The sequence below is a fragment of the Idiotropiscis lumnitzeri genome, unplaced genomic scaffold (assembly GCF_059441095.1).
Source record: "Idiotropiscis lumnitzeri isolate Australia: NSW breed Sydney's pygmy pipehorse unplaced genomic scaffold, RoL_Ilum_1.0 HiC_scaffold_121, whole genome shotgun sequence".
Lineage (NCBI taxonomy): Eukaryota > Metazoa > Chordata > Actinopteri > Syngnathiformes > Syngnathidae > Idiotropiscis > Idiotropiscis lumnitzeri.
The window spans coordinates 531,344-549,157 of NW_028283659.1; the positions used below are offsets into that span (position 1 = coordinate 531,344).

General features: G+C 40.6%; 1 protein-coding gene and 1 long non-coding RNA gene across 5 annotated transcripts in view; both read right to left on the reverse strand.

Annotated features, from left to right (window-relative positions):
* LOC148315107 (uncharacterized) overlaps positions 1–17,814 on the reverse strand; it is a 521,442-nt gene that overhangs the window by 470,131 nt on the left and 33,497 nt on the right. For 3 of the 4 annotated variants that reach the window (XM_088287535.1, XM_088287537.1, XM_088287538.1), the window contains 2 exons: positions 17,110–17,262; positions 16,264–17,002 (listed from right to left, as the gene is read on the reverse strand). The exons of the other annotated variant lie outside the window; for it this stretch is intronic. In XM_088287535.1, coding sequence (XP_088143661.1) covers positions 16,985–17,002; positions 17,110–17,262 — 171 coding nt within the window. In that variant the 3' untranslated portion in view covers positions 16,264–16,984. Of the gene's footprint in view, positions 1–16,263; positions 17,003–17,109; positions 17,263–17,814 lie in introns of those variants that run through there. 4 annotated transcript variants of the gene reach the window in all.
* Positions 14,341–15,640, reverse strand: LOC148315108 (uncharacterized). Its single transcript, XR_015841268.1, has 3 exons — positions 15,310–15,640; positions 14,690–14,743; positions 14,341–14,600 (listed from the first exon to the last, which is right to left on the reverse strand). It is a non-coding gene; the product is annotated as an uncharacterized LOC148315108 (long non-coding RNA).

A 17,814-nucleotide genomic window follows, 5' to 3' on the forward strand; every position in this document is an offset into this window, starting at 1 on the left:
ACCTTTATATAGTGTAAAAAGACATCCTGAAGCCTGGGCAGTCATTAATTTGATTGTCCAGTATTTCCCTTATGAGATAATGCCTCACATAGCAAATGTGTACAGCGCGAGCTGAAAATGCATTTACAGCACTAAAAAAACAAACTTTTATAACAGCTAAACTAAACGTTTCCAATGTAAATTTCCACCTTTATATAGTGTAAAAAGACATCCTGAAGCCTGGGCAGTCATTAATTTGATTGTCCAATATTTCGCTTATGAGATAATGCCTCTCATAGCAAATGTGTACAGCGCGAGCTGAAAATGCATTTACAGGACTAAAAACCCAAACTTTTATAACAGCTAAACCAAACGTTTCCAATGTAAATTTCCACCTTTATATAGTGTAGAAAGGCATCTTGAAGCCTGGAAAGTCATTAATTTGATTGTCCAGTATTTCCTTCATGAGATATTGCAACACTTAGAAAAGGTGTACAGCGCCAGCAGACAATGAATTTTCAGCACTAAAAAAACGAAACTTCATTAACAGCTAAACCAAACGTTTCCAATGTAAATTTCCACATTTATAGAGTGTAAAAAGGCATCCTGAAAGCCTGGGAAGTCATTAATTTGATTGTCCAGTATTTCCCTTATGAGATAATGCCTCACATAGCAAATGTGTACAGTGCGAGCTGAAAATGCATTTTCAGCACTAAAAAACCAAACTTTTATAACAGCTAAACCAAACGTTTCCAATGTAAATTTCCACCTTTATATAGTGTAAAAAGACATCCTGAAGCCTGGGCAGTCATTAATTCGATTGTCCAATATTTCCTTTATGAGATAATGCCTCTCATAGCAAATGTGTACAGCGCGAGCTGAAAATGCATTTACAGCACTAAAAAACCAAACTTTTATAACAGCTAAACCAAACGTTTCCAATGTAAATTTCCACCTTTATATAGTGTAAAAAGGCATCCTGAAGCCTGGAAAGTCATTAATTTGATTGTCCAGTATTTCCTTCATGAGATAATGCCTCACATAGCAAATGTGTACAGTGCGAGCTGAAAATGCATTTTCAGCACTAAAAAACCAAACTTTTATAACAGCTAAACCAAACGTTTCCAATGTAAATTCCACCTTTATATAGTGTAAAAAGACATCCTGAAGCCTGGGCAGTCATTAATTTGATTGTCCAATATTTCCCTTTTGAGATAATGCCTCTCATAGCAAATGTGTACAGCGCGAGCTGAAAATGCATTTACAGCACTAAAAAACCAAACTTTTATAACAGCTAAACCAAACGTTTCCAATGTAAATTTCCACCTTTATATAGTGTAAAAAGGCATCCTGAAGCCTGGAAAGTCATTAATTTGATTGTCCAGTATTTCCTTCATGAGATAATGCCTCACATAGCAAATGTGTACAGTGCGAGCTGAAAATGCATTTTCAGCACAAAAAACCAAACTTTTATAACAGCTAAACCAAACGTTTCCAATGTAAATTCCACCTTTATATAGTGTAAAAAGACATCCTGAAGCCTGGGCAGTCATTAATTTGATTGTCCAGTATTTCCCTTATGAGATAATGCCTCACATAGCAAATGTGTACAGTGCGAGCTGAAAATGCATTATCAGCACTAAAAAAACCAAACTTTTATAACAGCTAAACCAAACGTTTCCAATGTAAATTTCCACCTTTATATAGTGTAAAAAGACATCCTGAAGCCTGGGCAGTCATTAATTTGATTGTCCAATATTTCCCTTATGAGATAATGCCTCTCATAGCAAATGTGTACAGCGCGAGCTGAAAATGCATTTACAGCACTAAAAAACCAAACTTTTATAACAGCTAAACCAAACGTTTCCAATGTAAATTTCCACCTTTATATAGTGTAGAAAGGCATCCTGAAGCCTGGAAAGTCATTAATTTGATTGTCCAGTATTTCCTTCATGAGATATTGCAACACTTAGAAAAAGTGTACAGCGCCAGCAGACAATGAATTTTCAGCACTAAAAAAAACGAAACTTCATTAACAGCTAAACTAAACGTTTCCAATGTAAATTTCCACCTTTATATAGTGTAAAAAGACATCCTGATGCCTGGGCAGTCATTAATTTGATTGTCCAATATTTCCCTTATGAGATAATGCCTCTCATAGCAAATGTGTACAGCGCGAGCTGAAAATGCATTTACAGCACTAAAAAACCAAACTTTTATAACAGCTAAACCAAAACTGGGTTTAGCTAGTCAGTAAAACACTCTTTATAGTGTAGCAACGTTAGTAACGCTAAATTCTTACCTAGTTTATGAGACGAGTGCTGTACTTGACTATTTTTTGTAATTTATTATTATTTTTTTTTTTTAATGCTTTATAGAGCAAATTGCACCTATGACAGTTGTTATTACCACAGAAGCCATCTCAAATGGTTGCAAACTCTGAGGGTGACTTTGAACCGGAAGTCCCGCCTCAATCGTCATCTGATTGACAGCGGAATCCTGGAGCCAGAGAAGAGAAAAGAATCAGACACGAAGTTGAAGAAGCGAAAAAAAATAAACATCGAATCTTAAAGTTCTCGCAACGAGGGTGACTGTTGGGGTCTGGAGAAGTGACCGGGAGATGGGGAGCCCCGTATTTTGGTCTTGGTAAGAGGGTAACTCACTTGATGTTGACGAGGGAACCTATGCCGCTATGCTATATACCGTCGTGAGAAAACTACGGCCTGGGGGCCACATGCGGCCCGTTAAACGTTTTAATCCGGCCCGCCGAATTTGAAAAAAAAAAAAATAAACCTTGTTAATGTTTTATTTTCAAAATAGTGTGGTTTTTCAAAGACAAGCTTTTGTTCACTTTCATTTAAAATTAAATGTATTTTTTTTCTCAGATGAGATGAGGTTACCAAAACACTCCATCCATCTGCTCCTGGTCCAGCCCCTCTGTCAAATTTTAGAACCCATTGTGGCCCGCCAATAAAAAAGTTTTCCCACCCCTGCTATATACTATAAACTATGTTAATGTCGTCAGGCCATTATAGAGTATTTCTTCTGACATTTTGAAGGAGAAATAATACTCAACGTTTTATTTTTTTATGATGTTTGAGGCATTCTGACTGAAATACAGTTAAATTGAGGTTACCAGTAGTCATTTCCATTACCTGTAAATGTAAATTAGAATGTAACTTACTACAGTGAACCCTCGGTTATCGCGGTTAATGGGGACCGAGACCACCCGCGAAAACTGAAAATCCGCGAAGTAGCGGCGCACCTTCAAAAATGCTTAAAAAAAAAAAGTGCGAAGTAGCGGCGCACCTTCAAAAATGCTTAAAAAAAAAAAGTGCGAAGTAGCGGCGCACCTTCAAAAATGCTTAAAAAAATAAATAAATAAAATAATATATATATATATATATATATATATATACGGGTAGAGAGAGAGAGGGTGAAATTCATGTTATAACAAAAAAAAAAATTATTAAAACATTTTTTTATTCCCCAGCCATTATTTTTGTATTTATTCAATTACTTCTTTTTGTATTTATTTAATTACTTCGACTTTTACCTGCTGGTACGCCGTCCGGTGTGCCCTGGCATTCTTCATTTATTTATTCATTTATTCATTCATAACTGACAGCCTCGCGCTCCGCTCATGCCCGGGCGGAAGGTGTTCCTCTTCGGCTTAACAACCACGCACGCCGGCCGGTCTCCTCCGGAGCTCTCGCACGGTCCCGAACGGAGCGAAATGTCGCCCCGCTAGTGCCCGGGCGGAAGTTGTTCCTCTTCGGCTTAACTGCCACGCACGCTGGCCGGAGCTCTGGTACGGTCCGAACCGCGCGAAACGTCGCCCCAAATCGTGCCCGGGGGAACGTGCTCTTCTTTGTCCACTCTCCTCTTCGCCCACGTTCTTCTTCGGCGCACGCCGGCCGTCTAACCACTCCAGCGCCCCGTCGTGCCGCTCGGCGAAACTACAATGCCCCCGAATATTTTTTAGACCCGCGAAGCACTGAACCCGCGAAAGGTGAACCGCGAAGTAGCGAGGGTTCACTGTATTGCAGCCAGATACCTATAAAATGTCATTTAATTTGCACTGTTTTGATCGCCACTGTTTTGCTCATTGAACAACAAATGAAAAGATGAATCATACACAGTGTTTGTAAAGATAATTGTCAATGTTTTATTAAATGAAATTCCAATGTAAAATTGTGTAATATTGTGTTATATAATGGGTCTACAACATACATTTCTCACAGACAAGTAGAGCTTTTTCTCATGAAATGTGTTGAAAAAAAACTAACATTTGAACATTGTTTTGCGTTACAACATCCGTGTTTACTGGTCATAAATTATTAACTTAAGTTTAATATACACTACACGAGCTGGGTAGCCACCACGCCTCAACCACCATAACAAGTTCGCTAACCCTTTAAGTCGAACGAGGTAGCTAACATATCGGGTTCAATTTGTACCAAAAATATGCTGTTGTGCCTTGTGTCTCTGTATATGTCGTCATGACGTGTCATTTGACAAAGCCTTGTGTCGATGTTAGTTGTCGATGTAACAGTCTTTGTTAGATGTCAATGTATGTCTATGTTAGATCTCAATGTGTCGATGTTAGATGTCAATCTATGTGTCTATATTAGATGTGTTTATGTTAGATGTCTATGTAAATGTTTGTTAGATGTCGATGTGTGTAAGATGTCTATGTAAAGGTTGGTTAGATGTCGATGTCTATGTAAATGTTTATGATGGATGTCGATGTGTCTGTTAGATGTCCGTGTTTGTTAGATGTGATTGTAATGGTTTATGTTATAGACGTCAATGTAAGTGTCAATGTTAGATGCCCATGCATGTTTGTTAGATGTCGATATATGTGTCATTGTTACATTTCAACGTAAATGTTGTTCGTGCAAGTTTCCAGTCCTCCAGCCACGTGACATCATGCGCGTCAAAGTGATAACTCGTACATTTCACGGAGGGAAAAAAAACAGACACCATTGGTAGTTTTGACCGGGAAAAAAAAATCATTTATTTTTTTCGAACACCTCATGTCTCTTTCAGCGTAAGAATAAACATGACACGACCAAAATAAAATATACCAACACAGGCAAATATTTAAGGAGCACTCAAGAGATACACTTCAGCTCATTTAATCCCACCTATTTTTACTAACGCAAACCCTTCAATTCTAGCGCCCACAGAATAGTGTGCTATAATGCTATAAAAATATGGAGCCTTTACCTGACAGCGTTTGAATATAACTGAATTCCCATTGCTCACGAAAAACTGAGAAACTAAGAACAAACATTTCAAGCACAAGCTTGACTTGACTTCAACAGTTCTATTTTTTCTTTTGTGACAGCTCAGACATCAAAATAATGCTTTCCTTCTATAAAATAAAAACAGCATGACAAAAGGTGCTGAAATAAACTATATACGGAAGTGCGTGAGTGACAGTGTGTGCATGTGTTTTTGCAACGCATGTGTACACCCCGCCATACAAATTACACAATTCGTTGGGTATGTGGTATACACTTAAAAACAATTGCCTTGGAGCAAGTGAACACAACACGTCTCACACTGTATACATGCTGTAGAAGGGCTGGGCGATATGACCTCAAATCAATATCGCGAGAAATCGAGCAATTTTACCTCGATAACGATAAATGCACAATAAATTCCCACGTGGACTAAAATCAAAATAAATGCAGGAATTGCATATTGACTGTTTTTTTTATTGACCAACTGGTACACTTTACTTTCAATGAAAAATAAAAGTACAAAAATCATTTGTATGAACATTCCAAATAGCTTGCAGGGTTCGCGGTTAACTTTAAAAACTGCTTGCCCATAGGGCAAGTGCCACTAAAATTTGCCTTGCCCGAGTGGCCAAATTACTTGCCCGACTTGGGCAAGTGACAATTTTTTTTCTCTAAGAATAAAATGTTTATGGTTGTAAAATGTGCGCCACAAATGTAAATAAACATATAATCTGATAAGCATAAATTAATCTTGTTTTCATCGTCAACCATGAAACCCTACTCACAAGAGCAAATGTATCATCCTGTGCAGTTATTGAAAATGTTAATTGTAGTTTTAATAATTAACAAATCTGCATGTTAAATTGGGAAAATGATATTACAGCAATCCAGATGATCAATTTTAAGTCCAGGAGAGCGTATTAATTGAGGAATCACATGAGTAAATTATGAGTGTGGCAAATTTGTGTATTCCTTTAAGACCAGTGCCTGTGGTGCTGCCTCCATAAGTTTCATAGCATAAACAGAACACAGTCACTGACACTATGTCAGGTCACATCATGGAGCTAATGAATTAACAGCCAATAATCAAATATTACTCCCTTCCTTACTCACAACTGAATTGTCTACTTAAAAATATTCGAGCTATTTTAGTCATGTCAGAGGAATCCGAAATGTTCGGATTTGAACGAACTCGTCGCCAATTTTCGGCCAAAATATCGTAGGTTTTTGTTGTGTTTTTCAAACTTCAAATGAGGATGCTACGACAGCGAGTTCCAATACTGCGGGATTTATTGACGTCCACTTTAACTCGACATTCACTGAACTAACTGATCCCCGTAGCGCCCGCCCATTGCCCCCGATAAGGCCAATGGACCATACCAAAACATAAGGGGTTGTCTGGGTTAAACCATCACCATACAGTGCACACAAACAGATCACACCACCGTTTTCGTCAAAATTAAAGATATTTGGCTGCTTTAAAAAATGCTTGCCCGGTCGGGCAAGTTGCCCATAATTTTACCTTGCCCGTGGCCAAATTTCACTTGCCCCGGGCAATCGGGAAGCGGTTAACCGCGAACCCTGAGCTTGCTTTGCATGACTTGAACAATGTCACAAAGAAAAAGGGTACCTCTTGCGAAATCTTTTTCTGCAAATAGATTGCGCCAAGATGCTCTCATGATGTAAATAATGGCAAATAAAAAAACGCTAAATAAAATGAAAGAAAATGTCAATGCAAGCCAAATAAACAAGTGGGTATTATCGGGGAAAATGTGCCGTCTCGAGTACTCTGCTGCGCAGTCGCCACTTGTCATCTATGTAATGCACAGTTAGGCTCAATCAGGGATCCATGTTGCGACCCGACCACAAGTCGGATGTAGATGCAAAATGCTTGACATGTCTAAGCTCCCGGCCCGATGTAGTCCATATCGGGAAATACGGCTTTCATGAAGCGTTTAAATCCTGTGCGCGCCACGTAACTAGAGGAGCTTTATCTTTAGCTATGTGCTAAGCTATCGCGTCCACCTCTGAGACGTTCTCTCGTATGGTGTCGCCTCCGTTCATGGGCTGTTGTCACTTGTCGAACCTTGCTTCTCACTTTGAACTTTCAGCACAGCATGGTTGTGTTGTGGGTGGTGAGAAAGCTTCTGGATTTGAATCGCCAGCAACGAGAGCGACAGACGGGTGGAGTCACATGACTAGAGGCGCTGTAGCGGTCTTAAAGGGGCATGAACATTGCCGCAGACAAAAGGCTTTTCTTTTTTTATTCATCGAATTTACCGACATGGGCAAAATGATTTCGGTCATTGTAATAAATTTCGGTAACGGTAAATTTTCGGTTTATCGCCCAGCCCTATGCTGTAGCATGGCTTTTTTTGCCGTGGGTGTCAAATATTTTACTTTGTTTTCAGAGTGCTTACAGACCTCTTGGTTTTGCCTCAAAATAATTGTCTGCAAAGCAGTCTGTGCCATCCGCATCATTGATGTGCAGGAGTAGCTTGTTGGTAATAAATAGCTGCAAGAAGTCCGCTGTTTGCCGCAGCATCCAGTGGTCCAGCGCTCGCAGTGAAAGTCTTGTCTGGCAGCCCGAACCATCCCCAAACATTTCGAGATGCACGCCCACTAAATTCCAGAAATATAAACATGGACAAACTTGACATTCTTCCAGATTCTGTCTCTTTGCATTGTTTTGAAGTTACTCCTGCAACTTTTCCACTTCTTCGATCCTCCCCATTGTCTGAAAAAGAAGTGTATATTTTGATTTGAAATAATGACCTCAACATACCAATACATTTGTTTATCATCTGAACTGGATTATTTTGAAACAACATTTGGGTTGGACATCTGGGATTTGTTGTTGTGTATATTCAGAGTAATCCTTTTCTTGTATATAGCTAAAGCAATAGTCGCTGGCCTTGAAAATGGGTACAAGACTTGACCAAATTAAGATGCCATAAGGTCTAATTTGCCCCTTCTCTACCACAACTGATTTAGAGGCCATTAGTAACAGATTTGAGAAGACCACTTTTAAAGATATGAAGCCAGAGCTCGGCACCGGACCCATTTTAATTATTTATTATAATTTTAATGTATTATTGAGCAAATGACACAATATGTCAGTAGTGATTACCACAGAAGTCATGTCAAAATAGTGCAAATTCTGAGGTCGACTTCAAATCAGACAGGCGGAGACGAGCGCCAGAGAAGAGATGAGAATCAGAAGAGATGTTGAAGAAGCTAATAACAAAAAAAACAAAAAAACACATCAAATCTCCATGTAGTAGCAACGGGGATGGCTCATGGGGTCAGGAGAAGTGAGCGGGAGATGGGGAGTATGAGGTGCCGTTGGGGACAAAAGTCAGGAATCGCTTCACACTTCTGAAATGCACTCTTACACACCAGTGAAATTGTTGTTGCTCATGCATACTTATGAAACGCTATCATACATACGAGTGAAACGCTCTCATACACACTAGTGAAATAGTTGTTGCTCATACACTCGTCAAATGCGCTCATACACATAGGTGAAACATTCTCATACACACCAGTGAAAGGCGCTCAGGCACAATTGTGAAATTATTGTTATTCATAAATACAACTGAAACATGCTCATGCCCATACACGAGTGAAATGCTTTCATACAAACACCCACACTGTTGAAAATGCTGTCATGAACACAAGATCGCTTACAAATACTAAAATGTAAAAATTAATCATTTATTTAGCAGGGATGCATGGTGGGCGACTTGTTAGCACGATGGTCTCACAATGCAGAGGTCGCGGGATTGATTCCGGCTTTCCTGTTTGGAGTTTGCATGTTTCCCACACGCCTGCGTGGGTTCTCCGGTTTCCTCCCACATTCCAAACACATGCATGGCAGGTTGTTTGGACACCCTAAATTGGTGTGAGTGTGAGCGCGGATGGTTGTTTGTCTTTGTGTGACCTGCGATTGGCTGGCAACCAGTTTAGGGTGTACCCCACCTACTGCCCCAAGATAGCTGGGATAGGCTCCAGCACCCCCCGCAACCCTTGTGAGGAGAAGCCGTACAGATAATGGATGGTGGGATGGCATTCATAATGGACGGCCGCCACGGTGGGCGACTTGTGAGCACGATGGTCTCACAATGCAGAGGTTGTGGGATCGATTCCGGCTCCGGCCTTCCTGTGTAGAGTTTGCATGTTCTCCCAAGCCTGCGTAGTTTTCTCTGAGTTCGCCAGTTTCCTCGCACATTGCAAAAACATGCATCCATTTACTCTGATGCCAATGTTTTCTGTACCTTATGGCAGATTTTTCTCTTTGCCGAAGACTATTAGCACTTGTAGAGCGAGGACCTGTGCCACAGTCGTCAACTGCACCCTAAAATCTGATCATTTTGTATTTTAGACATTACACACTACACAGTTAAAGATGGTCCAAAAAAGAAAAATGGATTAATGTATTTCAACTTACATAATACTCTTTAAAGAGCTGACCAGCTCATTCCCAGAGGTACGTATTGGGGCGTATTGGTCGTCTTTACAGAAGACTCCAGGAGGTAACTCAGGTTTGACCTTCAGCCACAACAGAGTGTTGGGTGTGAGTGCTTCCAAGTCGTTGAGGTCGGAAGATGTCCTTGTGATAGGCCTGCTGTTTATAACTGCTTCAGCCTCACCAAGCAAGGTATATTGACTTTCTTCACCCGAAATTTGTTCTTTTACAGTGACATTCAGGATTTTTCTCACAGACCAAATAAGTCGCTCACAGCTTCCTCCGTGGTGGGAACCTGCTGGGGGATTGCTATGCCACTGAATACCTTTTTGCAGCAAGTGTTTCTCGATTTACTTAGTGTTCCATTCTTTGATTGATTTCTTCATTTCACTGTCAGCTGATCTAAAGTTGGTTCCGTTATCAGAATACATCTCTCTCACTTGTCCTCTTCTGACAAGAAATCTTCGGATTGCGTTGAGACAAGCATCTGTGTCACGTGAAGATGCAATTTCCAGATGTACGGCTCGTACAGCGAGACATGTAAAAATCACGCCGTATCTCTTTACTTGTCCTCTAACCCTACTTACTTAGAATGGACCAAAATAATCAACGCCAATTCTCTTGAAAGGCGGATCGTCAGGTAGCACTCTTCTGATGACTCTAGCAGCTCGAGGTATCCAAAACTGTTGATGCAGATTAGCCATCATGTGGTTCCTTCCAGCGTGAGCTGTAATCTCATGAATGTATCTCAGGACTAGCTTTGTGTTATGTGAATCCTTGGCAAGATGGCTTGCTGTTTTGCTGTTTCAGGCATGGCTGCGTGGCTCAACTGTCCACCAACCCTCATGACACCATCTTGAAGTACTATATTGAACTTGTAAAGTGGGCTACTTTTCTTCACCCTTTTTTGTTTTTCAAATATGGCTAAATCTTTTTTGAAACTTCGCCTTTGACAGTATTTCACAAGTTCTCTTTCTGCTTTATCCAAGTCGTCGCAGGTCAAATACTTTCCTTTGACAGTTCTCTTGAATAAATTCATCTTGCCTTCTTCACCTAATGTGATTAACTCCTTTCTATTTTCCTTTACTCTGTCAGTAAGTCTTTCAGCTTTAGAAACCAGGCTACGGCCTGCTTCAATGCTGTCCAAGACGAATAATGGTTCATCCACTGGCCCAGAGAATCTTTGGGCTACAGTGACTGAATTACATGCACTTGAGTCACTCATTTGACCTCCAGGTCATTAATTGGTAATTTGAAGTGGTTTTTGTGTTTAACTAAATTCCTGGACACTGCCTGATTTTTTTCAGAGCTGTACAACCACTAGAAAGGGTGGTTCCCACAATGTGAGTTTTGCTCAGGTGGCCCAACAATGTCACAAAAACAAGTAGGGGTGTGTGTGTGTGTTTGTATAAGCTACATGTTGGGGACCAACATCGGACAGCACACCCACTGTAGGGGACCAAAATTTTTGTGGGGACCAAAAATCTGGGCCCCACAAAAAAGAGCATTGAATTCAGTGATAAGAAGCTCAGGGGGAGGTCCTGTCAAAGTTTCAGGGCTTCCCAGGAAGGTCACAAAAACAAGACGAGTGTGCTAGAAATGTGTGTGCGGAAAAATTACTCAGGATCGCTGTCTAGTGGTCGGTCCCGGTACTGCACTTACGCACACTTCACACACTCGGCTGGTCTGCGCATGTGCAGGACAGTCTGCTTTATGTCAGGCAGCCACCCTCCCCTCCCCCACAGCCCAACCCGAAAAATTGAGATGTTAGTTAAGTATTTATTCCTATTATTGAGTGAGATTACATATTTTTACTTGGCAGCTGGCACAACAGCTAAGCTTGGAGCACAGTTATTGCAAAATAAAATAAATAAACAGTAACAACAATAACGATTGTTAATATTGTTATACTTTATAGCGTAACCTATTTATACTAATTTTCTGTATGCAATTTCAAGTGCAACTAATATAGTTGTGCATATAGATAGCCACCAAACTCCATACATTAGATAAAAATAAGAGCCACGATGTTAACCAATTAACAGTTCAAGAAAAAAGCAGACATCCAAGAACTTGCTTTGTTACTTTTGCGTGGCCAGAACTACAAACCCCAAAGCAGAGCAAACCCAAAACATCAGAGAAAGTACAATACTTTTGTCAAGGAGTGGTGCTGCTGCTTTGCGATCGCTGCCACCATAGTGAACGCGCTCCCACATTCGTGCACACGCACACATGCCACACACCTGTTTTCCACGTCCTGTCAGTCCACTCCGTCGGTCCGCATTTATTTCGTTGGTCAGCCATCACGGTTGGGTGCGCACTAGATCGCTGTTAAACCATCTTCTACGCCACAGTCCTCGTGTTCAACAAACATTTCTCCCGAATTCGCCTACCATGCACAACTCTCCACTTTCAAACCGAGCGCCGCTGTTACTTCCGGGTTTTTAGCGCCAAGCACTTGACGCTAGCGTGTGACGTCATGGCGAAATACTAGGTTTTAAAATAAAAATTTTCTTTTTTTTGTACAGTCTAAGTGCATGGGGTTATGATAGATCGAATGAGTATACCTTTATGTACTCACTAACATTTATGTTGATCATAAAATGTTGTTTTGATGAAGAAAACTGTTATTTTTTAGAATCAATTGGCTTAGGGCACTTGGGCAAACTACGGCCCGGGGGCCACTTGTGGCCCGTTAAACGTTTCAATCCAGCCCCCCAAACTTGAAAAAAATTAAATGAATAAGCCTTGTTAATGGTTTATTTTCTAAATACTGTGGTTTTTCAAAGACATATATATTGTTGTAATGCTTTTGTTCACTTTCGTTTAAAATTAAATGTATTTTAGGACTCATTGTGCCCCCCCCCTCCCAATCAAAAAGTTTGCCCATCCCTGGCATAGTGGATGGGCCGAGGAGTTTAAAAGGCACACATCATGCATTTTTCAGTCAGTTTTAGCCAGGGCTTGGTATGGGGAAGACCAGCTGGTTTACATGTAATCATTAAATTTTCCCAAGTTTTATTTAAGTTAATTGGACAAAACAAAAAAAACGCAATATTCTTCTGCCAGAGAGTATGTAATATTCTTCTGCCATTTTATTGTAGAGGGCCATTTTGAGCCCCTAACAATATTATTCAACCAAGAGATCATGAGTCGTCGCCCACTTACTTTCTGAAGTCAGCTGGGATGTCACGGCTGTGACCCTCGTGAGGATAAAGTGGTTCAGATGGAAAAGTAGGACTAAGGGCTTTTTCTCAGGTTTCCATGCGCAAATCCATGTATATTAGGTTAATTGGAGACTCTAAATTCTCTACTCATCAAATGACATTCGTGACCCTGATGGATAGATAAAATAGATTATTAATCTGCCATGGGAAGTCCAAGGTGTCTGGTAGAAAGAAATGCATTCATACACTCATTACACAGTCAACCAAGCAAAGACACAAAGCCTAGGGCAGGGGCGGGCAAACTTTTTGATTGGAGGACCACAATGGGTTCTAAAATATGACAGAGGGGCCGGACCAGGAGCAGATGGATGGAGTGTTTTGGAAACCTCACCTCATCTGAGAAAAAAAATACATTTAATTTTAAAGGAAAGTGAATAAAAGCATTCCAACAATAATATTTGTCTTTGAAAACCACAGTGTTTAGAAAATAAAACATTAACAAGGTTTATTCATTAAATTTTTTTCAAGTTCGGCGGCCCGGATTAAAACTTAACGGGCCGCATGTGGCCCCCGGGCCGTAGTTTGCCCTCGCCTGGCCTAGGGCATAAACACATACATGTAATATCCAATCCGCTTATTCTCACAAGGATAGCGTGCTGGAGCCTACCCAGCTGTCAACGGACAGTAGGCGGGGCACACCCTGAAGTGGTTGCCAGCCAATCGCAGGGCACGCAAAGACGAACAACCATCTGCGCTCAAACTCACTCACAAATGCAACCTCCACACAGGAAAGCTGGGTCCCGGGATCGAACCCTGCATCTTGGGACTGCGAGCCGGATGTCCTAACCAGTCTTAACTCATTAAATACCAGCCATTTTCACTGGAGCAACCCGCTCAATCCCAGCGTTTTCCTGGGTTTTGACTAATATTGCAAGGCCCACAGAATATAGTATTCTAATGCTATATAGACATGGAGCACACCCGAAGAAAGATGAGACTCTCTTCTTTCAACAGAAAAAAATGTTTGTTCCTATCTTTTTCCATTCTTGAGCAATCGGCATTTGAAAATAGCTAAATTTCATGAAAACTCCAATCCCTGGGGAAAAAACTGAGAAAATGAGCTTTTTGTAAACTGATGCATTTTGACCATAATTTGAATTTTGACACTATTATTTATGGCTTTTATGACACCTCTAACATCTAAATAATGCATGCCTTCTATAAAATAACAAAAAAAAGCACAAAAAATGTTTTTGATAAAATAAATTTATTTGCACATAACACTAAACGACTGAACTGTTGAACTATGTACAAAAATGAAATACATCAGTGTCATACATACTTTTTTTTTGTGTGATATAAAATAAAACAGTTGCCTTGATGCAAGGGCACACAACATAGTTCACACCACATTCTTGTTTCACTCCGTTTGCCTTTGCACAAACAGACCCGACACTTTCGTTGTGGTCTGGCTTTGCTGGTCCGTGGAAAATAGGCGAGCTTGTGTTTGTCCACTGGGGTTTGTGTGAAAATAATTGTCTGGGAAGTGATTGCTGGCATCCGCGATGTGCTGCAGAAGCTCATCCGTGAGAAACAGCTGCAGGAAATCAGCTGGCTCCTCAGACTCCAAATGGGCAGCGGCATTCAGTGGTCCAGGGGTTGCTGTAAAGTCGATTTTCCTCGGTTGCCATCCAGTGTGACGCCATCCGGAACCACTGCTTCCTGATGCACAACCTGTAAATTACAGAAATACAAACAATTGGAAATATATATTTATTGCTGCATTTTATTGCTGGCGTGTGAAGTTTCATATTATAATTTACCTTTCTTTACACCAACAAGACGAGGAGGAACTTTCTTGCCGCGGGATGCACAATCTGTGAATTTTAGAAAGTATGCATGATTACCACACCATTCAGTATTGTTGTTTCCTCGTCGGGGAGGAGATGCGCTCGCGCGTAACTGCACATTTACGCGACATTTTCTGCCCGCAAGATGCATGATATGTACAATAAAAGCATGAGGGCTAAAACCACATGTTCAATGGTAACTTGCGAGCGTTTACTTCCTCGTCGGCGAGGACTTACGCTCGCGTGTAATTGTGCAATAGGCGCCCGGACGAGAAAGTCAGCGAGCAAGCTTGCGTCTAACTGCACATTTACGCGACATTTTCTGCCCGCAAGATGCATGATATGTACAATAAAAGCATGAGGGCTAAAACCACATGTTTAATGGTAACTTGCGAGCGTTTACTTCCTCGTCGGCGAGGACTTACGCTCGCGTGTAATTGTGCAATAGAGGCGGCCGGATGAGGAAGTCAGCGAGCAAGCTCGCGTCTAACTGCACATTTACGCGACATTTTCTGCCCGCAAGATGCATGATATGTACAATAAAAGCATGAGGGGTAAAACCACATGTTCAATGGTAACTTGCGAGCGCTTACCTCCTCGTTCGGGGGGATCTGGTGAGGACTCTCAGCTGCTTTGGCTATTGTCCGAAGGCAGGCGATGCAGGCCGCAAGGCACGCGCACCCTCTTTAGACGCCGTTTTGTTGTGACGACGACGAAGCGTCATCCTCTCAACCAAAGCGTCTCCATCGCCTTGATGCTTTTAGGAAGCTTTTTTTTAAAAAAAAAGCATTCCTCGATCGTCATTTGCTTGGAGGATTTCATTGCTAACGCTACTAATGCGACTGCTGCTAGTGCTGCCGATGCTGCTGCTACCCACGCTGCTCTCCACACTTATAAGTCTACCCCAGGATCCCGCCCCCCCATTTGTACCTCTGGCGCAGATTCAAGGCGGATCTTTTGCACCTCTGCCCCCTGCTGGGTGATTTTTACATGATTCACAATGCGGACAAGGCTGATTCTCAGTCAGAGGTTGCATCAGACCCTTATGTACACTATGACGTAAAAAAGACAGGAAACGTACTTATACGTCTTTGGTAGAGGGCGCCATTGCATTAAAAGACGTCTTTGTACGTCTAAGGGAGTAAATGAGTTGAACAAAGTACAGGGTCCTTCACCTGACTACAGATGATCTTCTGGGGACTTTATTTGGTTTTAATCACTTTTGGGGTCTGTATCTATGCACACTCCCTGGTTTTGCTACCTTCCCGGGTACCACATACACACTGCTTAGTTTCTCTGCCTTCGTGGGTACCACATACATATTGCTTGGTTTCTCTGCCTTCCTGGGTACGACATACACACTGCCTGGTTTTGCTACCTTCCTGGGTACCAGTCACACAAACGTCAGACGACTCAGCACATACCGACTGTCTCAGCACTACACACTTTCACTCCAAGGCAGTGCTGTGAACCAACTTACTGACAAGAGGTAGTATTTAGAATTTTAAAAAGTGCTTGAAAGGTTTTGTTCATGTAAAACCAACAGATTATGACATTATTATTATTATTTAAATCAGTATTAAACAGCATCAGCATAGGTTAAAGATATTATACAGACTATATACGATAAAAAAATACTAAACCACCCTTGCTTTTCCGTCATTTCTTGTATAAGTTAACACACAGATGTATAACATTTGTTTATACAAATATAACGATTAAAAAGTAGCTGATTAGAGTTTTAATTTTGTATTCATTAATCTGTAATAAAAATGGACATATTTTGGTTAATAAAATTAACAAGAAATAAAAGTAAAGGGTGTTCTAATACTTTTTTCAAGATTGTCCTAACATACATTTACTGTTTACAGTATATGTCTTCGGAAGAAGCGCAGCATTAGATTTTTTTTTTGTTCTCTCTCTTTGACTTCTGAATTTGAATTTCTGTCACAGATGTGCTTGAATTCTATTTTGGATGATTTGTGTTAAACTGCACAAATATTTGAAGAGCCATAGAATTCAAGAATCACACCAGTGCTGCTACTCCTCCGAACGGGTGAACGCCCTTGATTAACAACCTGCGTTGAGGTGGCTTTTGAGATTCGTGGTGTGGGAGAAAAATCTCTGAAGGCATTCTTAGACTTCAAGAGAGGGTCCACAATTTTCAAAGATTCACTTCCGTCTGAATCAGAGGCCTCACTTGTATCCGGAATATATTCATCTCCACCGTCATCTGAGTTGGAGTAATAATGCTTCTCCATTCCAAAGTCAGCCTGTTTTTTTAATCTAAAAAACAACAACAACAACGAAATATAAAGGATAGAAGGCAGGAGACCAATAAAATATATGCAATTTGCTTGTAAGATTCCCTGAAATCTATATGGGTTGTTTACCTGTATACTTTTGGTCCTCCTGAGCCTTGGGATAGTAATATGGTCTGGGTCTGAGGCACAAAGTTCAGGGGCAGGATTTGACAATGATTCGTCAGAATCTGTGTCGTTATTCCAAGGAAGATTCAGCCCATATTTTTTGTCCAAGGGAGGAGACTGGGTTGCATCAGAGTCCAAGAGAAAATTGAGAACCCATTAAATACTTAATCCCCAGAGGAATCTGCACAGAAAAAGGTCTTAATTCTATTTGAAAAAAAAAAAAAACTAAAATATTGATGAATGATATTATGACAAAATAATGTCATAAAATTAGAATGATTTTAGGAAATTATTTGCAAAACCAAAACATTGTGGTACGATAATAATGCATATAATTATTCTACGCAGCTATATTTAACAAAAACACTTAATTGACCGTAACAAAAAGCTCCCGGGAGGAAAACTACATTAAATGTTTTTTTAACAGGGCAGTGAAAATATTGGAAAATAAAAAAAATAATGAATAAAATAATACGAAAAAAGAATTCAATGTGTATCGATGGACCCATATGAAATACTTATATCGCTATGTACTTATCAGCCATATCGCCCAGCCCAATATGTAACTGCAACTTCAAAACCTCGGGCCATAACAGGATTGTAACATGGGATGCATATCTTCATTCCTAAATTTGTAGATCCCGAGGAGGCTGCTCAATGGTCCTGGTA